The sequence below is a fragment of the Montipora capricornis genome, chromosome 10, assembly GCF_036669925.1.
Source record: "Montipora capricornis isolate CH-2021 chromosome 10, ASM3666992v2, whole genome shotgun sequence".
In the NCBI taxonomy this organism is placed as follows: domain Eukaryota; kingdom Metazoa; phylum Cnidaria; class Anthozoa; order Scleractinia; family Acroporidae; genus Montipora; species Montipora capricornis.
Window position 1 is genome coordinate 49,128,200 of NC_090892.1, and position 25,370 is coordinate 49,153,569.

A 25,370-nucleotide genomic window follows, 5' to 3' on the forward strand; every position below is an offset into this window, starting at 1 on the left:
GGACTCCCGTGGACATTTAAATGTCCTTTTTTTTCTTACTTTACGTGAAGTGTCCAGAATGGTTATTTCTATGGCTGCCTCCTTTCGATAGTAACTAAACAAGACAGCTGTAAAAGAATCGTTAACATCTATGTTTAATAACAGTGGGTAAAATTGGCATTGAAATACTACAATACATCACCACTAATTATCTGACTCATATTCTCGGGGAAAATGACAATCACAAGATTGAACTAAGTTCATAAAAACGAAGCAGCACTTTTAAAATCAATGATAAAAGTTTAAACAGGATTTGATAGAGATTAAGCGCAAGGCAAGGCATCAATGTAAAACAAAATGGTAAAAGTTGGCATGCGTCGTAACTGGTAAGGAGACCACACAAGTCCAGAGATCACTCGTTCATAGTTCAGTAACCACCACGTCCACCATAACTGCCACGACCCCCACGAAATGCAGGAGCTCCACGCATCAGAGGAGCTCCCCTGAGGGCACCACGACTTCCGCGTGCACCCGGTGTAATAGCACGTATAGGAGCACCTTGAGTTGCGGATAAACCACGACCACCTGTCAGGTGGGCACTAGTTGCTGAGGTACCACGAGTGCCTGTCATACCACGAGCAGCTTGTAAACCACGAGGTGCTGAGGCACCGCGAGCTGTAGGAGCACCACGAAGTCCAGGAGAACCACGCAACGAAGAGGCACCACGCAAGGCGGGAGCACCGCGCAAAGGTGGAGCGCCACGTGGGGATGCAGTACCACGAGTGGTTGGGGAACCACGGGTTGCTGGAGTACCACGTGCAGCCGTACCACGTGAAGCCGCACCTCTTGCAACAGCAACAGAGACAGATGCAGTACCACCACGCTGAGGAATTTCACCTCTGCCAGATGCAGCAGATTGTGGGGCCGTAATGCCTCGACCTGGAGTTCCAACGGAAACTCCTCCTCTAATATAACTGCCTCCACCGCGAACTGAGACTGCTCCACCACGAGTAGGAGTAGTTTGTCCTTGAATACTGGCAGGGGAAGCAGTCCTTACCGTGCCTCTTCCACTCGGTGATGGGCCTCTAGGGCTAACCATACGCACACCTGATGTACCTGATGGCGTCCTCACAGCGGTAGATGGTGTGGCTAACCTCGGTACACCTACCGGAGCAGCTCCAAGAAGACCTCTTTTGGTTGTTAATGGAGTTCTGACTTGGCCTGATGTGACATTGGAAGTCGGTCTTGGACCAGAAGTAGGTGCTACCATTCTCTGAGCTGGTGCGACACTGGGTCTTTGAGCACCAACTGTTGAAATTGCCTGGCCAACAGATGCTTGTTGAGGCTGACCAATTTTCTGAGTTGCAGCAGAGTAGCCTTGGGAGGCATTTACTGCTGTTGGCTTTGCACCATAAGAAGCGTGGGATTGAGTAGCTTGGTTTGATCCTACTGTGTAAGTGTTTGGAGCTACAGGCTTGGTGGACAGATAAGTTGTTGATGAAGCCGCACCATACGAGCTTGAAGCAGCTGTGTTTCCCTGGAGCGATGCCGCCTTATATGTCTTTCCAACTTGGTTCGCTGTCGCGGAAGATACAGGATTTGAGGCTGTGACTCCCAACGAGGGTCTAGCTGTTGACGTTGAATTGTTAGTAGAAGATGACGGAAGTTTTTGCTGGGCTGGATAGAGTGGAAAGATCGGTTTTGCAGTGGTACTCAATGATCCTGTTTTTCCAGCTGCCTGAGCAGATGCTCCGGTGGCAGCACCTGCACTCTGCCCAGGTAAAACTGCCTTTTGCGATGGAAGAGTGCTAGCGTTTGAACTACTACTACTAGATGAAGCGCTTCCACCAGGATTCAAAATACTTAATATTTTGGCTTGTAGATCTGCTTGTTGTTTGGCAATAGACTGAGGATCCACAGCTGGCTGGCTTGATTGACTTGCTGTAACGCCTGGTAAAAAAAAAGGGAGTGCAAAGGAACCAAGATGAACCTTAAATACCAAAACAAACCTAAGAAAGGACAAAAAACTGAATGCCATGAAAATTTTAAGTTCTCTTGCATGATGAACTCCAGCAGCAAAATCGAATAAATGAATTTACATTCACCAAAACTGATGTTTCGTTTTAGAATTGTGCGCCGCTCTGGAGCTTTTCACGTTATGGGTTTAAATTGCGCCTTTTTATGGTATCTTGCACAGAATGGAACACCTCTTTTGATTAACGTTGGCAGGTAAAGGACTTCGAAAATATTAAGGATTTACCATTGACCACAAACATGGCATTTCTTGGCCACAAAATCTTGGAAGAGCAATTAACACCTCTAGTTGAGAGTAATGCATGGTGGGACTTTCAGAATTTACCCCACAGATAATACTAACCTTTTAATATTAACCTTGCGGAGAAAGGACAAAGAAACGTGTTCAAAGTTGGTTTGTTAGGCCGATGGTACGAGAAATTGTGTCCGAAGAATAACTTGTAACCCACAATTGCTTTAAGTGATGGTTTGCCGATTCGTGAGATTACCTTTACTTCACACGACAAATAACAAAGTGACGAAATTATGCCAACCCTCGATTTAAGGTCATTTAACACTCCTTCTTTGTTTACCTTAATTCCATCAATGTTAAGTCAATGAAAGCATTTTCAGGATAAATTTAATTGGGTTCAAAACACATGGTCAAGACCAGATTTGGAAATAAAGTCAGGTATTTCAATTATTTTATAGATGACTGAGTGCTACAATGCAGTTTATCAGTTTTCACTAAATTTCGATTAATATGTAAGATGTTTCCTACGTTTATTCACCTTTCGTTCGAATTCAAATGTAATCCAAAGGGAAGCTAATGTTTGAGCTAATTTCCTTTCCATCAAATTTTTTCCATCACCAACCTTAAACGTGACTACATTACTGTCAAGTGTGATGATCACGCATCGATTTCTAGCGGAACGCAAACATACGAACGCGCACTTCACATTTGCAATAAAGACACTTCATGAAGGCAGTGATGCTCCACAGGCTGTAACTCGGGATCTTACCGAAAACGTGTCGACAACGCACGAAAAAGAAAACGTGTAACGCAATTACCTCCTTTGCCATTAGTGGCTGTCGTTGCAGGACTTCCTAAAATCTCTTGCTGGCGTTTGGACAAGTTGTCTATTAGCTTTGTCAACTGATCTGCTGAAAGATCTGCACCGGTTGCTGCTTTGCTCAAAAGTGACGTTATATCAGAGTTCCCTTCAGTCTTTGGGGGCGCTGCTGCCGTTCTTGTCTTGTCGAGATCTTGGGTACCGCTAGACTTCGCTCTTTCTCGTAGATCTTGCATATATTGATCAAAATTTTGTCCAACTAGTCTCATAGCATCATCGAGAGGCATGTTTCTATGCTCTGTGAGGAAAATAAAATGGTTTTGGACATGAAACAAGAGGTGAAAAATGACAGTAGGGCAAGTTAACGTCACATTCCAAAATGAATAGGAATTAAAGCAGCAATAAACAAATTCCTCGAGTTTTGAACCTTTGATCACGTTTGGGGTCCATTGAGTAAATTTTGAAAATTTAAAACAAAAGCCAATTCGAGATTCACAAAAATCAAGAAAATGGCAGCAGAATTCAGATTTATAGTCATAATCCTCTGGATACCTTTTTCCAGTTCCAATGTACCTGCAATCAACTTTTGCTTCAAACAATGAACCAGAGGCAATTGGTATGTAATCAATTTATTTGCATTCACTGACATAGAAATTTTACGGCAAGAAATTTTAAGTCTGATGGACGTCTAAATTTGAGGAAAAGAACAATACCAAACAATTCGCTTCACCAAGTGATCGCTTAGAGTGGCTATCTCGCTTGCACTGAGAGACGTCACTTCCAAATTCAAAAGTTACCCTTGAAAACGCGATAACAGCAATTCGTAACATACACATAACTTTCAAGCATTTAAAGTAAATTAAGGTAAGTTCTGTTTTTGGAAACATCGTTTTTAACGAAGCAGAGCTTTCACAATTTTTGGACGTTTTCCTGGGATTGTTTTACGTTTTTTTTTCGTTGCCACGCCCCTTCTCCCTTTCCCGGCTAATTCTGTGTGACAAGTGTGTGGATGAAAGGGAAGCGGGTATTTTCTGCCAACCATGTGTGTTACTGTATTGAGGAAGTTCGTTACAATGGCAGACCCTGAACTTTCTAATCAGTCATCTTTCACCCATCTTGACGTACTTGTTGCTCACAATGCCCTTTTGAATAGTGCCAAGTATTTGCATTAATAATCCACTTTTACAACTACTTTTACATTAAAAGAATAGATTCTACAATCTCGTCTACTCGCATACATTTTGTTGAAAGTTTGTTTGTTTCTACCTCCCCCCTCCCCCCACAAACACACACGCCCCTTCTTTCCTCCCCTTCAAAAGCACCGTGAGTGGTGCGTGGATGACTATACCATGAAAGTGTTGTTGTGAGGATGGTTGTCACAGTAGGGGAGGGGTTAGGCAACCAGTCTTCCTTCATCCATTTTGCTACCTTACTGTATCCTTTAAAGAGATCGTGCCAAACATAGCAGGAAATTTACAGTAAAAATCACTTTAAACCTGGCAACTTCGTTACCATTAACAATTTTACGATTTCATTTACATGTAAGGGAACTTTTTACTTCGGCGTTTGCAAACACACGCCTTCAAGGTCTATTGCAATTATAATAATCAAATGTTCAACCACTAACGCGGCAATTAATGGCCGTTTTTATGCTAGAGACGTTTAAGTCGTCTGAGACGTTAAAGTCGTCTTGAGACGACTTTAACGTCTAATATCAAAGCGGTATATAAGACAGACGCATTTAACGTCTGACAGCTTTAACGTCTTCTGTTAAGTGCGTCGTTTAGACGCATTTAACGTCTGAGACGTTAAAGTCGTCTGTTAAATGCGTCTAGTATAAAAACTGGACGCCCTTACTGGGGCGCATTTAGCCCTTACTCGTCCAAAGACGACTGGCACGAGTTAGCGTTTAATCCTGAAATCGAGGCTTAGCGCTTAAACAACATGGTGGCCAAGAAGAATTTGAAGGAGTCGCGAGGAACGAGGAACTCCTTTCTTCATCCACGCTTCGTCCTTTCCTTGGTCTCTTTATAGCTACGGCACACAAGCCAAGTGCCTGAGCCACATCTAGTTCTTCGTCCATATCTTGCAAAAGCCGCTTTCTCGATTGATTTTTCTTCTTTAAAAACATTTGTATTTCCATATCTTGCCTTTCTTGGCGACGTCGAGTAAATGGACTTAAGAAATTGTAATTCCGCCGTGTTTATTTTGTTCGAATACTCGCGCGCTTCAAGTTTATTTAGCGCCGAGTTTCCTCGTCTCCAGTGTCTTCAGAGGATAGAACCCAGTCTTTTTCAGAAAAAAAAGGTTTTTTTTTTCTTTTCTGTTAGGTCGTCTACTTTTATGCGTCCCGTTTTTATACCAGACGGCTTTAACGTCTCAGACGTTAAATGCGTCTTGACGACCTTAACGTCTCTAGCATAAAAACGGCCAATAGTTAGCTGTTATGCGAATAAATGGACTAACATGTATGCAGAAAAACAAGCAATCCACAAGACATGTGCAGTTTTGCTCCTGACAAGGACTATTACAGAATGCAGTGTTACAAACGCAAAGTTGTTTCAACTAGCCGCTTCGTATTTTGGAAGAGGAGAGTGAATTTTAACAGCAATTCATCAGATCTTAAGGACCATCAAGGAATTTTTCCAACAAAACAAACTATTTCCTGCTGCAATGATGCAAAGAAATCAATAAAAGGGTGGAACCCTGTTTTGTTCTTCTTGAAACAGTGGTCTGCAAAGTGTGATTTAAAATGACCGACTTCACATGTTTAGCACGTTTCACACCCTAGCCACTTTGCCGCACTTAGGACTGATGCATTATAATACCATGTTACATTAGAGTGTCGCGAGTTTGTAGTGGTATAATTGATATAGGAGGCAAAACTGGCCAAGATTTTTGCTTAGGAAATGGCACAAAAATGAATAGCTGCAAATAACTTCGGAGAAGGACAAACACAAAGAAATATTTGATAATTCTGGCATTAAGATTATACAAGCTGTTAAGGAGTCAGCGCCACAAGAGACTGAATTAAAACCCAGGCTAAATACACATGCGACTAGATACATGACAACATTTTCAGCCACAACACAATACTGTCTTAGGGTATAACGCATTCTTTTGGAAATCAGCAGTAGACACTTACATGAGCAGATAAAGAAACGCTATTCCATAGGGGAATATAATAATAGGATTTGTATGCATTACTATGGAAAATGCATAACCTATATGCAAGACAGCTGTATGCAAAGATTACGGATGGAGGGAAATTCTAAGCGGGACGAATTATGAACAGCTTTAAGCATCATTGCATCAATGCTAAGGTGGAACCAGACCTCGAGAGCGCCCCATCCAATCGACTGCTGCATTGACAAGGTCATTTTGAATTGTGTTGCAAATATGAAATGGCTATTAAAGAGAAAATGGCCGCAAAATAAGTAACAATTCCATCCCTTTCAGCCCCCCCTCACACAGACAGAAAATTTATTGGACTTAAATGATACACATTTAAAATTAGAATTAGGAGACAAGATAATTTTCACACTGTATAATGTATCTAATAATCAGATGGGGAGTGGGTTGGCTCTATCCAAGAAGAAGCTAGTATAGTGGATTCCAATCAAATACAACTTTAACGTAAAATCAATACTAAATCAATCTTTACGATAACAAGTACTTCTCATTGCACTAAGCACGATGCTAAAAGAGTATAACAATTCAGCATGACGTTCTTAAAAGTGTTAAACGGGTAAAACAAAAGAGAATTTGACTTAGTAAAAGAGTTAGGGGAAAGTTTAAAAGGCAAAAGCTAGTACATTTTACGAGTGTAGTCCATATTGGGCAGTATTGACCAAAGTGATATTAGTCAAAATTGGCCTCAGATGACCGGCTTGTAGAATAGGGATGCAAAGAAGAGGCGAATTTAAAATATTCTTAAAATATGGAGGTAACAGTCTGTGTGGCTACCGGTAAACATTTGAGAGTAACTATAATCTTATGACACGTTCAAGGTTAATTAAGTAGGTTGAGAGACTTGAAACTACATTAGGGGAAGAATTATTCCTTTCTTGGATAACAGCATGACAAATAACGGTGCGAGAGACTGAGAAAATGTAAAGTCCCAGAGACTTGATTTACTTTCATTGTTCATTTCAATTTACAGTCTCCCCAATTAGCGCTCCAGCGCTAGAACGACTAGACACTTAAATAAAGTTCCTTTCCTTTCCTTTCCTTTCCTTTTTTTACTGACATCATAAACAAAAGGAAAAATAAGAGTAGTTACAGGTGTGACAAGAATATCGCAATTGATAAAATATCTGACTTCTGATAAGATGCCCACAGTCTTACAGTTTTGACAGAGTTCATGAACTTGATTTTTTCCACGTTTCCTTGTGTAAAATTTAAGTATTTAGCAGACTCAACTTGTTTGATACATTCCCTATCAACTTTATGTCTAAAAGACTGATTAGGCTTTAGTTTGTTCGTGTGAAAAAGAGTAAAATTATATTTGAGATACAAGTGTTAAGCAGTAACATGTCAACCATTTAGAGTTAAGTTCCTGATTTAGGGTTACTTCGAGGTGATTAAGTCTTGCTGGAAAGGCAAAGAAACTACATGTGTAAATGGAAAGTCAGTATGCCGAGGAGTTTAACAGATCATCTACATAAAAAAATAAAATCAAAAAAGGTCCAAAAATGGAACCTTATAGAACACCACAGGTTACCAAATAGATTTCCACGGTTTACAGTACCTTGTGGTATACTCAATAACTTTACCACAACCAAATTTATCATCAAGGAATTTATGGATTGCTTCAGGTATAAAGCTAAGAGCATGCATGGTGGAACATTTTTTCCTGAATGCTCAACTAAAGTGGGAGGGGAATCTTCAAATAATCTATGGAGGCGATGATACATCCAAATGTACACTACATACAAATGCAGTTGTCTTTGTCTTTCTTAAAGATTGGGTAAATTCTTGCTTGGGAATTTATTACTGGCAAAAGAGTCACACCAAAAATGCCAAAGGTTCGGATATACATGTATAATCCCTAATAATTTTTAAAATAGAGACGGGTAGACTGTATGGGCCAGATTTCATGTGAAGTGATCTTGGCCAGTTACCCCTAGAATGAGGGGGTGTGCATCCCTTTGGGGTTTTTCGCTCAAGCAGACCACCAACATTACAAGAAAAGACCAAATTAGCAATGTCTTTGGGGTTATCAACAAGGAAGGTTAATGTAACCATTTTTCATTTACCAGGACTTAAAACTGACCTGATACCAAACCATGGCTTTTCATCTATTATTATGCTTAGATATCTTAAGAGAAAAATAAATTAAACTATTTAGATTTACTTTCCTTCTTAATCGTTGACAACAATCCTATTTTATGTACAGTTTACTTTAACTAAGATTTCCTTATTTGCCCATGGCTTGGAAGACAGCTTAATCCTCTTCTTGGAAATTTTCCTGCGAAGCACATGCTTAACCGATCTGATTTGGTCAAGAAAAAGATTTAACTCTTATTATATAAATATCAATGAAATTCCATGTGAAGTTTCGTGTGAAAACATGATATCTTCACACATGAAGCTCTTCACACGTGAAAATATTACTGTTGCTATAGTTACATCATCATTCATACACAACATTTACAAACAACAAAAAGACAACACAATCTTTACAACCAGAATTTGTAACAGACAACTTTTGTGTGTGACGTGTTATAGTGTGTACTGAATAAATTACATATAGTGTAAAAATTACCCACACCACCTCATAAATATACACGTTCATGGTCAATTGTTTCTATCAGACTGACAAACAGACAACAGTAATTTTGCACACACAAAAAGAGAGCAGAAAAATGTTTTACAGCAACATTTCATAACATACCATTCTAATCTACAGTGACACTGCTCGTCACATAATTGCTGCCATGTGACAAGCATTTTTCACTGCCAACGAAAATCTGATACACTACATGTATGCATACCACATCTCCACTGCTGAGTACTGACATCAAAGTACAAAGTGTATTCAACATTATTAACTACAAGAGGTTTCTCATTACTGTGGATTACTGCAAATGGGATGAAAACTGAGAATGCTACCAGCTTGGAAGGACATGCTATATAATATAATTTCCCCTTGGGTTTCACCACATTTACAAGAACTGACAACACCATGTTGATCTCTCTGAATGTTTCATGCTGTACATGCAGTCCCCGTGACTTACAGTAATTAACTGGCGAACCGGTACCCATTAAAATTGTCTGATGTAGTACTAACATTTTTGAAAGTGAAGCCAGCTTTGGCCCTAGAAGTAATGAGGATTACAATATCAACATAGTTCTATTTACAGCAACAATATAACGGATACAACTTAAAGAGTATTTAAAAAGGTTGTAAAAAGGTTCAAACCAAAGCACTATACACAACACCGTATAGCTGACAAACCTGTTTTTTGTACATTAGGCCTGTACACAAGCAGGATGATTTCACTGGACATTATTTTAATGTACTTGCATACTGCACCATTTCCTACTCTTAATATGGTAACATGGATGAGAAGCAGTCATAAAATGTAACTCGTCTGAATGTATTGTAAGTTGGACAATAATAAATAGCCAGCACTTTTGAATTTAAAGTGCTTCAATTCCGATGATTAATCAACACAATTCAAGTAACCCACCGAAGTAACCAGATTGCAACTGTCTTGGTCCATGACCTTGAAAGAAGTTAATTACTTATGGTATGTTGTAATGAATATCATACATGTTGCAAAAATGAAGTGCTCAATTGTGATAAGAGCCGAACAGATTCTGTAGGTAGAAGCAAAAACAATCGCATAGACAAGATGCATCACACACCAATTCAAGGCATTTTTGTGAAAATGTTGTCTCAACTGTATTGCTAAAAGGGCTGTGAAGAACAGAACATTTTAATGAATACATGAAGAATGAATCAATCAAAGGTTTGATGCTGCAACCATTTCATGTCACATTTGTTTAATCAATGTACTCTGTTTAATCAAAGTACTCTGCACGTACAAAGGCCCAACTTTTTGATAGTGCACTCCAAGAAAGTCATTAGGTTGCAAAAACAGATGTACGCAGTTTATCTTTCCTTCTTGGTGTTTTTCTTGGAGAGGAGGGGGGAGTGGTGAGGGTTACCCCCATCCCCCTAGGAATGGTTTTAAAAGGTGAGATGAAACAAGAGCTTCATCCCAGATTATTGCTTCAATCCACAGAAAGGTCATCAAATTATGCACAACACTCTACACTAAAGAAGTACTGTACTGTAATAAAACTGAGGAAAAACATTAATCCATAATTAAAACAACAAAGGCTGTGGTGGGGAAAAATTTTCCTAGCAAAGTAGGTTTTTTTTATAACATACATGCAACATGCAAATATATATACCGTAAAAACCGGTGGATAAGCCGCACCCCCAAATTTCAAGCATGATTTTGAAAAAAGCACTCTGGCAAAAAAGTTGTTTGTTTGTTTGTACGTGATAAATTCAATTGTGTGGAAATGTAATGCTGTGTATTTGCAGCAATCTTAATAAGAAGTTGATCAACTCTTAAAATATCTTTTAAAAGCTATCTTTAATAGACTTCCCAAAGTCTTGGGACTGACAACACTTGTCTTCATTGTTAAAGCCCAGAGTTGAAATAAAACCGATGAAATTTGAGCAAAAAATGAAGTGCAGGAAACGATACAAAATGATCGCTTAGTTTAGCTTAGCTACATGTAGTTTACTCCCTCTGAAAGCAATGGTGTTGTTTATAAGCTGCACCCATGATTTTGAGCCCAATATTTAAGCAAAAGGATGCGGCTTATACACAAGTTTTTACGGTAATTCTGTTGCCCACAAGCATACCGTCTGTTAGTAACCAGGCAGTCATTTACAGGCAGTCATTTACAGAAGGAGGTCTGGACTGAGTCACATTGTTCATCGTGATCACATCAGCTGTGCGTGTATGCCATGTTTATACAGACATATGAAAACCCTTGATCGAAGAAAAACGTGTCGCTAACGAGAGTTTAACAACCCATGGACAAACATGCCATGCAAGTAATGAAGGGCAACAAAAGAGTCGGCCACATGCCTCATACATGTAAGTTCTCCCGAATAGCATGATATTTTCTCGCAAGTGGTGGAGAGATCAGTATTGAAGTCATCGGTCTAAAAATATGTTTAATCTTTCTTTACTGAAGGTTTAAGTGTGATTTGTGACCCCATACCAGCCAGTTTACTCCCTCTGAAAGCAATGGTCTCGTATATAAGCGGCACCCATGATTTTGAGCCCAACATTTCAGCAAAAAGACGCAGCTTATACACAAGTTTATACAGTAATTCTGTTGCCCACAAGCATACCACACTGTCTTCTTGAGCACGCTTATGACAGAAAGTGACCCAACCTGTTACTTGCTTTGCGAAAAAGGGACACTGGCAATGTCAAGTCATGCATTAATGTTTACCTTGCAAATATAGTTAAGTTGTTGCTCTTGGGAAAATTGGATAGCTTACAGGAAGCTTTACTGCCAGGGATCATACTCCACGCAATGGAAGTGGATGAAGATGACAGGAAGCTACTGTGATGTTGCTCTTGTGAATTAACAATGCTGATAAAAAATAATATGCTCCTGGACACACAAATGCACCTGTGTTCTAAAAGCCTGTGCCCCCTATATACCTCTTACCAGTATGCGTCTTTATCCTTGCAAGGAGATTTTGATCTTTACCTTGTGGAGTTCCATGTAGAATGTTGACAGTGACTGAGCGGTGAATCTCATGCTGACTGGTTATGACCACTGCATACAATACACCACGACGTGCAACATCATCCAGCAGCTCTGATATTGGCTGGGATCCATGGAAATGCAGCTCTACTACTAATCCCACAGACTTCAGCCGTCTTTCCACCATTTCTGCATATCCTCTGTTTGTAAAATGGCAAAGTATTATTTTAGAGGGGTAATGCTACCATTACAAAAACTGCTCAGGCCAAGTATTCACACATAATGATACATGACCTGAGACTTCCAAACAGAGGTGAAAACAAGGGAAACATGAACTGCTAACTGTACAAAATACAATACTGTCAATTCAAGCTTGAAAAATCTGACTTTCCCTCCAAACTGTGTCTGGAACACTGGAACATCTAAGCATCGATTATTCCCACCCTCCATGCCTTACTACGCAGGCAAAACCGGAAATACTAAGTACGAAAAGTGAAACTAAAGTGTATCTGACTTGTTGCTAAATTATTACTACATGTAATTCACTCTTGGTCCATACATAGTACTTCAACTACATGCACCACCCTTACAACACATACTATAAAATATGTTACACAGTGACATTTAAGACACCAAACAATAAAACATCCGACAGAAATGTTTGAGAGATGACTGACAAATGTGGATATTGTTTCCACAGCTGCTAAAAAAAACTCCCAAGTTAATTTTGCACACCTGCGAAAGTTAAAGGTCACAGATATTCGACCAGCAACAGCAAAATTGTGTGCAAAAACCTAGGAATTACATGTAAAAATTAATAATATTGTTGTTAAATTCAGAACAATAAATTGACCTAAAGAAATGAAATGACATAGTTCATGCTGTGGGAAGAAATTAAGAGTCTTCTCACAGTTGGACTAGAATGGACTTGCCATGATGACTGATGTGGGGAAAACAATACACATGTCTCTTGAAAGATCTCTCCACATCACCCTTCATTCCCCGTGAATTCTAGAGCAGCTGCAAGAATAGGATTACTGCCCATTCTAAGCCTTCAACATGCAAACTGCATACCTCTGCTGCTTGTTCATCACAACAATCACACAATCAGTTGGAGCCTCAATAGTTTTGCCGCTATTGTACATGTACATGTCATCTGGACGATCACTGTAATCCACTCTTGGTCTCTTTGCAGGGCCTGGATAATCATCAGGCCTGGGGTAATCACGGTTGTACGAATCATACCGGTCGTAGTGCTCATCTCTTCTATCAGGGTAGGCACCTCTGGGAGAATCGTAAGGCTCCCTCCTCTCCCTGTCAAATGGTTCTCCTCTGTGATCAAAAGGGTGTCTTGAATATGGCTCCCTGTGATGAGGAGGCTCATCTCTGTAGCGGTCCCTCATGTAGTAGTCATCGTGCCTCCCATATCCAGGACGGTCATCCATTCTACGAGGAGGCGATGGGGAACGGCCACGGCGGTCAAAGGGTGGCTCAAAGCGAGATGGAAAGCGATCATAATCCTCAAACCTGGGTCTTTCACGTGGTGGTGATTTTCTGAAGGGTCTTCCATCACGGTCAAAATCTCTTTCTCTCCTGTTAAATGGAAAAGGTGGCCTGCCATCTCTTTCACGAGGTCTCTCATCCATTTTTGCCTTTCTCCTTTCTCCGGCTAAATTGACATCTGTAAGAAAATGAGAATACGAAACACTGAATTACTTGACAACATTAGGTTCAAATAGTGGATTGAAGAAGTGGCATCTGATTAAACAAGACATGGTTAACATTATCCTGTTACATAGTTACTATTGGGCATAGCACTACAGCTGTACTGCTGTAGGTACAGATGAGGTTCTCACAACAAAAGACAAAATACCACAGTCTAGAATAAGAAGCAAAACTGTTCATACAATGAACTTCTTTGTGACTGTTGCTGACCAGTGGCCTGCACAAATAAAAGGAAGAAAGTAAAAGATCTGGAAAGAAGCAGACTAACAACATTTTTTATAAAAGTGACGACACATTTGAAATTAAATTTGCAAGACATGTTTCGGTCGTGCAACGACCATCTTCAGTTGAAAGTAGAATTAATTTGAAGTTACATTTGAATTTATAATATGCTAAACAAAGATAAATAACAACGTGAAATAAATTGGGAATCTAACAAAATAGCCAAAGGTAACAAAAAAGAGTGTACAATGGAACATGTTGATTAGAACGAGAGAGTTAAATTAACATGATATAATTGCTTATTTAAAGAAGGTTGCTACCAGGAAATATGTAACGCTTCTTTTATCTTGACCTGGAATTTTGTGGTCGCACGGTCTATAACTTCAAAACATTCCGCAGAGCAGGAGTTACGGCATGCCTCGGATTGTTGAAGGTGTTTAAAGATATGTGAGGTCCTGTCCCTGTTTAAGTGTTCGCGAATGCGTGTCGAGAAGTGTCGGCTAGTTTAGCCGACATAGCAAGAATTACAGCTTGCACAGGTAAACTTGTAGACAAAATTTGAACAGAGTTCAACAGGCACAGGGTCCTTCACACTAAACATGTTACGGATCTTGAAGGAAGAAAAGGCTAGCTTAACATCAAGATTGTTACAATAACGTTTAAGTAATTTACGTAATCTGTTTTGTGCTACAATAGAGAAGGGCCCAACATAAGGTAATTTGAAAAAATGTGTAGGATTAGAGGGAGGACTAGAAGGTGTGTTCGAAAGGGTCTGAGTTTTTGTAATATACTGCTTAATGACTGCTTTAAGAAAGTAAAAGCTGTTTATCTTTGAGATAAACCTCCAGTTAACGCCAGAAGACCACAAAAATTATCTTGATCTTTATAGTGGGAAGTCAGCTCTTGAGACAGTGAGCCACTCACCCACTCGTTTCCCATAGTAAACTTTGCCATTTTCCTTTGCAACTGAAGCATCTGCAGATTTTTCATCTTCAAATTGAACAAATCCAAAGTTATTGTGGACCGAAACACCAGATACCCGGCCGTACTGAGAAAACGTCTCCTCAAGTTCCTTGCTCTTCATCTCGGTTGGAAGATTGCCAATGAAAACACGGCAACGAATAGAGCGGGGGTCATTTCTGTTGGTATCCGTAGTTGAATCACTATGTTTTCCAGATCTGTCAGGGGACTCCTTTCGATTTTCTCGTAATCTGGTGTCCCTTTTATCATATTCTGCCATTTTAAGATCTGAGCTGAAGTTGCTGATGCTGGAAAACTAAAAAAATCAGTTATCAATAAGACAAACCATGATGAAATGAAGGAAGCAAAAAAATATTTGGACTTTCAAATTTTGATGACATTGCCCTAAAAATTACAAGACAATGATAAGTGATTGATCCAATCTAAATTTTAATAGAAAATCCACCATGTCTTGCCATTGATAACTTATTTCTTTCATTTCCAGCAACTAACAGGTACCGGTAACATCCATGTACGGCACCAAAAAAAAAGGGAATCTGTCTTTAAGTCACCCACTTGAAAGTCCAAAATGGATGGAGACTTGAATAACCGCATGTCTTACCGGCACTATAAAGACCAGAAGCAGGATTGGCACAGTACCAAAACTATTTGCCTAAGACTAGGCAGATACTGCCTAAGATTTGCTTTCAGTTGATTCACAGTGAAAAAACGTACATTTAATAACAATCCATCTCTAGCATCTCATGTCAGAAGGAGACCATGCAAAGAGATGGTGGTAAATCCAAACTTTCAGTGATTATTGGCAACACCTGCCATCAGGTGGTACCAATTATACATGTATCAGCACCATTACCAGGAAAATGAATCACTCAAAGAGAGAAAAGAAAAATACAAGAAGAAGGCTATTAATTAATCAGCTGGTGTCAGTGAGAATTATTATTTGACTTGCTTTACACGAGTCCATCAAAGGAAAGAAATCTCAGTTTCTCTTAATGTATGGCTGTCAGTGGTCAGCATAGCATAGGTTTTTCAAGTTTTTCTCTCACCTTGTTTATCAGACCTATCACACCTTTTAATATTAATATTTGAATTTTTCTTGTCAAAAGTTCCTGCAACTTGATATCAATTCTTTGGATTTTGCTATGCAAAGATATTATTGTGCATGTATAATGCTCTTTAGTATCACCCAACTAGTGGACTAATGCAAATCCTGCATTTTAATTAGCTATGCTACTTGAGGACTACCAATAGTCCTTGAGTAGCGAAAAGCGAGACGCCCTTTCTTTCGTTTTATTCCCAAACAAATATTTCTTCAACTTGCATTTGCTGACTTTATTATCGCCCTTTCTGTCTGACAACACTTTAGTTAGGTGATACCAAAACAATTAGACCCTTTTCCCGCAAGGGCTATGGGTCTAGTTGTTAATTAGATAACAGATTTAATATCTTTAAAAATCGCAGGGTGACCAGGGGGCATAATTGAAAAGTTAAAAACGTTCTCTGGTTAAAAGTTTTAAAAACACTGAGCTTTCGATTTAGTATCTTGTTGACGAAAAAATGCCCTCGATTGTTATGATCAATTTGCAACTTTGCTTTGATCATTGATTGGAAAAACGGTCTTGCTATCTTCCACAAGAATTACACTCTATATTTTCAGGGGTCATTCATTCCAAGTCACCACTCCAAGCACCACGAAAGTACTGTACAGTAAGGTTTACATTGCTACTCAGTTGACATTAAGACATGGTTAGAACGTTCATGTACATTCACACAAAGAGATGGATCCAGATTTTGAAATTTGGGGGTCCTCTGGACCCCTTCTTGAAAAATTTGGGGTCCACCTAATTAATAATCAGTATTGTATTGTAATATTTATATTTGATCTATTGCCTCTTAATTGCTTCTGCAGTACCCTTTCAGATTTCTTAATTACACAAAAATTAAGTCTTGTCCCTCCTTTTGAATATGAACTTAATAAAAATGATCAATAATTTTCTTGTAAACTGTTATGCCTGTTGATCCATCAATCAAAATTGAGATGTATGGGCTGTCAAAGCCTGAAAAAAGGCCTCTAGGAATTTGTACGCTGTAGGAACTGTTGGCTCCAATTGATAAATGATCTAGACCTCCACAGCCGAAACCAAAACTGAATCCCAATTTCCGTAAAAGAGCATCATTTATTTTAGGCAGTGGCTATTCGTATGGGATCCGTATACGGACCTATATTTACTATTCACAGGGAGTCTTCTTAGAATGATTATTACAGGTTCTATTCATATGGGACCCGCACACCAACCTACATGTACATTATTTTGATAATAATTCATATGGGAGTATTCTTAGAATGATTATTACAGGTTCAATAACACTCAAAAAGTCTTACCTTATCTTTAATTCTATTATATACAGTTCATCATCATCATCAATCCAATTTTTGATCCGGGTTTATCCCCGTAAACGGGGGTGGCCGAATTTACCCCACTTTGTCAGCAATCTTTCTAACTCCCACTCTCCATCTCGCTCGATTCATGGCGTCCTTTTTCTCCAAACCAACGCTCTTGCTCTCCTACTCCACTTTCATCTTCCACACCTTCTTTGATCATCCTCACTTCCTCTTGCCCTTCACTTCTAACTCCAACGCTTTTCTCAAAACATGCCCATCATCCCTCCTCAACATACAGTTGTATGCCCGTACACATCTCACTCCATTTGCCTTTGCCATCTGAACCACTGTTTCCCTCAATCCCAACAACTCCATCAGGTCCTCTGTCTTCTTTTTCTCCATCAGTTTTGACCACACAATGCTCTCACCATTGCTCTATCAGTCCTTCTCAAAATTGCTATCTCATTTTCCCTCAGACACCATGTCTCACTCCCATATAACATTGCCACTCTTACACAACTCCGATAAACCATTCCTTTCACCTTCAGCGAGAACCTTTTTGAGTGTAGCAACTCTCCACATTCCCTGAACTTCACCCAGCCAATTCTTGCTCTTGCTGTCACAGCTGCCCCACAGCCACCACTTGCATTCACCCTATCCCCCAAATAACAGAAACCTCTCACTGTTTCCACCTCTTCACACAACTCCTCCACTGGTTCCACTAATCCATCAGCTTGCTTCTTGCATCTTCCACACACAAAATCTCCCCCAACCTTGAGGTCACCCTCTTTACTTTCGTGCATCTTCTGTGGATCCATTTTCCACATTTCACATTTCACACACAACACTGAATTTGCCATTACTCTCTTCCCACAGATACCACATGGATCTACCTTACTCACAGACACTTCACCTTCTTCCCCACTCACTACCACTTTTGTCTTCCCAAGGTTCACCTTCAGCCCCTTGCTCTCGAATGCCTTCTTCCATTTCCAGAACTTCTCCCTCAGTCCCTCCATCGTCTCACTCATCAAAACCAAGTCATCTGCATACAACAACTCACTCATCAAACCATTTCTCACACTCTCCGTAACCACAGAGCTATATAATATTAATTTCGCGAAATACCTCCTTCGTTCGATGTCCCTCGCCATCTGACCTGCCTTGTATTTCTTGCATTTAAGTCTAAGCACCCATTCAGATAGCACCAGTGAACAGTATTTAAGTTTATGCACCCATTTTAACACAGTTACAGTGGAGCTTTCAATAGCTGTGTGGCTATGCCGTTCAAGATTAGGGTTAGCCATTTAATGTATAAATTTTAACAACACTTGCCATTTAATTTAGGAACACAAGAGTATTTAACAAATATACATGTACATTGTAGGTCAGATATGTATCCAGAGTGCGTCATTGCATCCTGGGACGCACTCGTTTTCCTTTTGGACGCATAGAATATGGAACAAAGGGTCCAATTAGACGCAGAAAAAAAGTTGAATGTTTCTGCAAATTACAAATGCCAGGAAAAACATGCAAACGGCGTATTTCACAAGGAAATTGAACATTCCCATTTCTCACTACGGAGAAATGGTCGAGTTCCTTAAATTTCAAGGTAAGCTGCTATTTTCGGATTTTTGTAGTCGAATGATTTCATTTTGTCAATCATTATGTCCAGCTTGAGGAGTTAAGTTTTGAATTCCCACGTGTTGCGTGACATGATCTGAGTTTCTTTTTTAGGCTCTTTTTTGAAACTGTTATGCCCATTGATTCACCGATCAAAATGAATGGACTGTCAAAGCTCCATCATCACACCTGAAAACATCTCGAGGAATCTGTACGCTGTAGGAACTGTTGGTTCCAGTTGATAAATGATCTAGACCTCCAGAGCAAAAAAAAAACAACTGAATCTCAATTTTCCGTAAAAGAGCATCATTTATTTTAACAACACTTGAGGTGTAATTTAGGAACAAAAGAGTAAACAAATTTTATAAGCGATACACAGTTCATCGTCAGCCCATGACTTCGCCATGGTCAATGTTAATAATCAAGCAATTGAATACATGTACATTCAAGTTTCATGTTAAGCATGTTATACTTAACACTAACTCCAAAAAAGTTGCATACTTTGCAAAACAGACAAGTTCCGTGCAAAACAAGAAACAATGTGATGACACGTGCGCGCCCAGAATTAACATCAACAGGGTCGAACAAAACAAAAATTTAACATACTTCACTGTTGCATTCTCTGTCATTTCGCTCACGATAAACAAACTAATACTTGAAATTTGCTTGGAAAGCATGCAACAAACTGAGCTTCAACTGAAAGATTTAATATTATTATCATTGGCAGACCGAAAGTGTAGCCAATTTTCTCACCCAAAAAACAGCTCAGATCATGTCATGCAACATGTGGGAATTCAAACACAAGAACTTAACTCCTTATGGACATAGTCATAGACAAAATGAAATCATTCGACTACAAAAAAGTAAAAATAACAGCTCACCTTGAAATTTAATGAACTCTGTCATTTCCCTGTAGTAAGAAATGGGAATGTTCAATTTCCTTGTGAAATATACTGTTTGCATGTTTTTCCTGGCTTTTGTAATTTGCAGAAACATTCAATTTTTTTTCTGCGTCCAATTGGACCCTTTGTTCTATAATTCAGAGATGAATCCAGGATTTCAAATTTGGGGGTCCTCTGGACCCCTTTTTGAAAATTTTGGGGGTCCCTTGCAAAATTTTGGGGGTCCAGCTTATTAATATTCAAGAATTAATATGCGATCTATTGCCTCTTAATTGCTGCTGCAGTACCCTTTCAGATTTCTAATTGCAAAAGAATTTCTTTGAAACTGTTGTGCCTGTTGATTCATCGATCAAAATGTATGGGCTGTCAAAGCTGCATTGATCACATTGAAAACGTCTCGGAATCGAATCCGTATGCTGTAGGAACTGTTGGCTCCAGTTGATAAATGATCTAGATCTCCACAACAAAAAAAAAAAACAGAACTGAATCTCAATTATTTTAACTACACTTGAGGTGTAATTTAGGAACAAAAGAGTAAACAAATGTAAGCGATTGATACACACTTCATCGTCGGCCCTTGCGGCCGTGACTTTGCCATGGCCAATGTTAATAACCAAGCGATTGAATACATTCAAGTTTCATGTTTAACTCCGAAGAAAAGTTGCATAATTTGCAAAACAGACAAGTTACGTGCAAAACAAGAACCCGAGACAATGACACGTGCACGCGCGAAATTAATATCAACAGGGTCACACAAAACAAAAATATGACATACTTTGCCTTTGGATTCTCTGTCATTTCACTCATGATAAGCGAACTATTGCTTGAAATTCACTTGGAAAGCATGCAACAAACTGAACTTCGACTGAAATGTTTTATTATCACACGCGGCAGATCGAAAGTGTCGCCGATTGTCTCACGTAAAAAACAGCTCAGATCATGTCACGCAACCGTGTGAATTCAAAACAGAACTTATGAAGCTGGACATAATGCTAAATGGTGACAAAATGAAATTATTCGACTACAAAAATCCGAAAATAACAGCTTACCTTGAAATTTCAGGAACTCGGTCATTTCTCCAATGTGAGAAATGGGAATGTTGAATTTCCTTGTGAAATACGCCGTTCGCATGTTTTTTCTGGCATTCGTAATTTGCATAAGGATTCGCTTTTTTTCTGCGTCCAACTGGACCCTTTGTTCGATATTCTATGCGTCTAAAAGGAAAACGAGTCCCAGGACGCAATGACGCACTCTGGATACATCTCTGCTATATACTATGCGTCCAAAAGAAAAACATGCCAGCATGCCAGGACGCAATGACTCACTCTGGATACATGTCTACACATGCACCAAACTATTCATTTACTGATTTGCAACCTTTTCTAATAAGATGTATAGTACAGTAGGTGTCAAGTAATTTGGCTGCTTTCATCACACTTCAAAGGAGCATTGGTAGAATTAAATTTGATGTAAAAAGTTTCAGATTATCCCACGCAATAAATTGCACAGTTGGTTTGGAAATTTTTCCTTTTATAAGGAAAGACCGCTTGCTGTTCTTGTAAATGTGTCCCAAACTGATATTTGGTTTGTCCAGTGCATTTATGGTCACAGCCATTGAATGGAATTGAAGGCACAGCATCTATTCTTTGTCCACCTTACTACAGTATCCTTGACATGAAATTTACACTTTGGGTAAGTGTAAAGTACAGTAGGACGCACTGTCCACTACAAGGTATATGTATCTCACACAAAGATGTTATTGGCTCAGATTCAATTTTGATGAGGAAGACTGTAACACTGTGAAAAGCGTGTCTGGCTAAGATCAACTAAAATTCAGCCCAAATATAATAGAAGTAGAAAGCACAGGTGAGAACCAAAACTCCAGCCTGACTCCCCCAAGGAATACAGCACTGGGTATTCCCAGGTGGCAATCTATCCAGATATTAACTCTGTCCCACAGGTCCAAACTTCGGCAAACAACAGGAACAGGTGTTTTCCTTTGGCAAAGCCGTTTACCTGTATACCACTCTCAGAGTTCCCAAAAAATAGCAATTCACATCCAGAAAAGTTTTAACAACTACACAGAACTCTTTTAATGGGTTTTGTAACCCCTTGGACATACTGGATGATGGGGAACTGGAACATGTAGCATAGTCTTCATCCCTAGAGTGTTACAAGGAAAGACAAACTGCTTTCAACCCATTAACTCCTGGGGGTTCCCCATTGACAAGTAAAATCGTCTGGCATTAGACAAAGTGAAATAACAAGTGTGGCCGGTTTAGGCCAGTTTAGGCATCAAAGGGCTAAACAGTTACAGAGGGAGGTTTTCAGGGTACAGCTGTAGTCATTGACCTTCAAGTTGTCAAAAATATTATGACCCTCCATAGCACAAGAATCATGCAAAGGCGGCAGACAATCAGCTGCTGTGAGGCACATTCGAGTTATCAACTTTGTCGCAAACAGAATGTTTTGAGCCAAAATATTATGACCCTCTGTGGCACAAGAATCATACAAAGACCACCGACAATCAGCTGCTGTGAAGAACATTCGAGTTATCAACTTTGTCGCAAGAAGATTGTTTTGAGCCAAAGGTGAGTCAAAAGTGAGATTTGTCTTTTAATGCATGGGTTATCATAAACAATAATAATATTGTGACCCTCCACAGGAAAAAAGGGAAAAAGGCGATTGCACTGGCATGCGTGCGCTGGCACGGAACACTACGTGTGTCACAATGGCACAGATATGTGCATATTTATTAACAAAAAAAGTGTCATGGTGCTATTGTTTGCCACGCAAGAGCCTCTGTCTAAAGCACTGTGCAAAACGGCACGCCAGAAGGGCGATATGACACGCATGCCAAAAGACACACATGCAAATAGTTCACAGACAAGTTCTTCAATGGTAACGTTCAGCTAGCAGTTTCTGAAATGAAGATTCGGTACCCTAAAATTTTCAGGCACAAAGATCAAATTTTTCTAGCTTATTAAAACATCTCTTTAAGGGCCCACAGACAGATTTTTCGCGCATTGCTAAGGAGGTGAAATATTACTTCCGGTAACTGACGTCATCATATCATGAGCTGACAAGAAAACCCACTCACAAGCAGAAATCACCGCACGAACTGTTGTTTCCATGGAAGGTTTTTCCTCGCCCTTCCTCGCGCTCGTTCTCAGATCAACTGTGCATGCGTAAACGAACTGACTTCCGGTATGAGAAAAAGCTAAATTTCCGTTGGTCGTTAAATTGAATTAATTTTCTTTTACAAGGCACGTTTCACCCCCAAAGACAGAATATATCTAAGCATTGATTTTTTAAAATCATCCTTTTTGAAAAAGTTATGGGTATTTCAGTATCGCTTATGCCTTTAAAAAGAACATTTTTCAAAATAAAAAGAAAACCATGCTTGGCTGGATGCAAAAACGAATACAAATTATCAAACTATCGATTAAATACCCAAATTGCGTAGCACGGCGACAAATTTAAGAGTTTTCTTTTATTGGTCACGTGACGACAGGCGTAGTATGTTGACGTCACATTTAGGGTCATTGGCTTACAAAAGTTGGAAACTGACCAAAATAATGCCAAATTCTCTCAATTTACTTACCCATTACATCCTTAGCAACACACCCCAAAAAATACGTCAGTGGACCCTTAAACAATCTTTAAACATTATAAGAAGCCAAGAAATATCCTCAAAGGTTTTTTTGATAAATTTGCTCGTTGGGTGCCCCTGAAGTTTTACAAATTCTTTCCGAAATAATGATTGGTTCATCATACCAGTATGAAATTTTCCACAGAAATAAAGTAGGAAACATCATACTTTTCTTCAGTAATTAAAAGGGAACTAATACATTTGGTAATCTTTCAGTTGGATAACACCGTAGCGAGGTGAAAGCTCTCGAATGATTTCAGATGATTTCAGTTATCCGATCCAAGTTTTTAGCTTTTGACGGAAGTGATCTTTTTCTGTTTTAATTGTAAGACACAAAAATCAACCTTTCGGAATTTCCTTTACAGTTGCAGCCCTTGATTTCCCTGTATTTTTGACACAAACAACCCGGCTTAACAACTCATTATTGATGTTGGATACAAAATGAAGTAACCAACTAAATGCAGGTATGGCATGCTCAGCCAATCAGGAGCACGTATCTTGGCCACTCGACCAATCAGGCATTATGTATTTGCTGTCGACATGGCGCATACTGTGCCAACTGGCCTTTCAACAACACAATCAATATTTACACTTTCATGACTAGATCTGCCCTTTGCTTCTTGGAAGAAGCGACTGATTTGTGTACAGCGCCTATAAAATATTGCGCATGTGTGCTGAATAAATCGGGGGCAACCTTGAAGACAATAAATTATTTGAAAGATCATGCGAATTACACTTCAGGTTTCCAATTCATCGCTGAAAATGAAAACGATAGGATGCCATGAATACAAAATGGCACTTTTTAAAGCTTTAAATCACGAAGACACTATCAAGAAGTTTTGAAAGATTGAGCTGAAATCATAACTTTGTGGGTTGTATACATCAAACCAGGTATCAAACATTCAACAGACATTATACCATTCTAAGAAAATACAATGTACAAGTAACAAACAACGAACTCTAAGAAAAAAAAAGTAACAAGTAAGGAACCTATGAAAAAATAGATACTTGCAAACCAGCTGGAAAACACGCGTTTCCCTAGATGATTACTAAAATCTAGATCTGTCAAATTTAAATTTCCTCCCACCTTCGCCAGATTGCTGCTTTAAATGAAACCAATTTGATTATTTTTTCTCCTTTCTCCAAATGAAAAAGAAAAGCACAGAAAGTGACCTCACGTTACACTGCTGTAGTATAGCTTAAATTCCCAATACAAAAATGGGCCCGATATTAGTTCATGGCTGGTTTCACAAGAATTAGAATACATGCAAGCTTCTTCACCAGACCACAATTCAAATCTAGAACAGTATCGCTTTCGAAATATACTTCCACAGTAAAATTGTTTGAGATTAAAGCAGTGTTACTCTAAAGAGAAAGAAAGTATAGCTAGATCATCAATAAGTGTGCAATAAAAGTTTACCGAAACAGCGGAAAATCCTATCGAGATCAACTTCGACAGGGATCAAACCACGCGCTCAAAGCGTGCAAAAAAAAACCACTAGTAAAATAGATATTTACCTCAGTCGGACGGCCACTTTATGTTCTCAGTGTTCTTTATCTTTTGAGTAAAGCCTTTTCAACGCCAAATGGAAGAGAATTCTTGCTAATAGAATGGCAAAAACTGACCAAAACGCAGGTATCAAGGAAGCGACCTCTAGCGAAGCAGATCGTCGGTTATCGTTGGTGCGGTGGCAGAGGATGAAACGTGGTGACTATTATGGGTTTTGGTTCAGATTGTTATCCGCTGGCAAACATTGTTCATATATGTGGGCTCAAATAAGCTGTTGCAGCCTGGCCTTCAGGAGCTCATGGTAGCGCCTGGGATCGAGAACAAAAATCAGCGATTATTTCTCTCATACAAACGCTTTTTTGAAGAATTTTCCTACAAATTTGACTGTAAAGCATTATTTCCTGTGGTTAAAATTTATTCAAGTTTGGTGAGGTCGGAGTTGAAGCAGGTCGGAGGGGGACATTGGGTTTTTCGGTTTTGCGGTTTTGGCTATTTTTTAGATCGGTTTTTGTGCCAAAAGACTTCGGTTTTTCGGTTTTGGTGTTCATTGCGGTTT

The 25,370-nt window shown here is 39.3% G+C and overlaps 1 protein-coding gene across 4 annotated transcripts; it reads right to left on the bottom strand.

Moving 5' to 3' along the window:
• Nucleotides 1-117: 117 nt before the first annotated feature.
• Nucleotides 118-25,011, bottom strand: LOC138018489 (nuclear receptor coactivator 5-like). 4 transcript variants are annotated; one of them, XM_068865121.1, is made up of 6 exons: nt 24,823-25,011; nt 14,688-15,039; nt 12,891-13,497; nt 11,820-12,016; nt 3,064-3,363; nt 118-1,929 (listed from the first exon to the last, which is right to left on the bottom strand). In XM_068865121.1, the coding sequence occupies exons 2-6, from the start codon at nt 15,001-15,003 to the stop codon at nt 407-409; spliced, it is 2,943 nt and encodes a 980-aa protein (XP_068721222.1). In that variant the 5' UTR covers nt 15,004-15,039; nt 24,823-25,011; the 3' UTR covers nt 118-406. The 4 variants fall into 4 exon arrangements, with proteins under 4 accessions (XP_068721222.1, XP_068721220.1, XP_068721224.1 ...); XM_068865119.1 differs by having other exon boundaries at nt 11,778-12,016; nt 24,823-24,962; XM_068865123.1 differs by lacking the exon at nt 14,688-15,039 and having other exon boundaries at nt 24,823-25,004.
• Nucleotides 25,012-25,370: the final 359 nt, after the last annotated feature.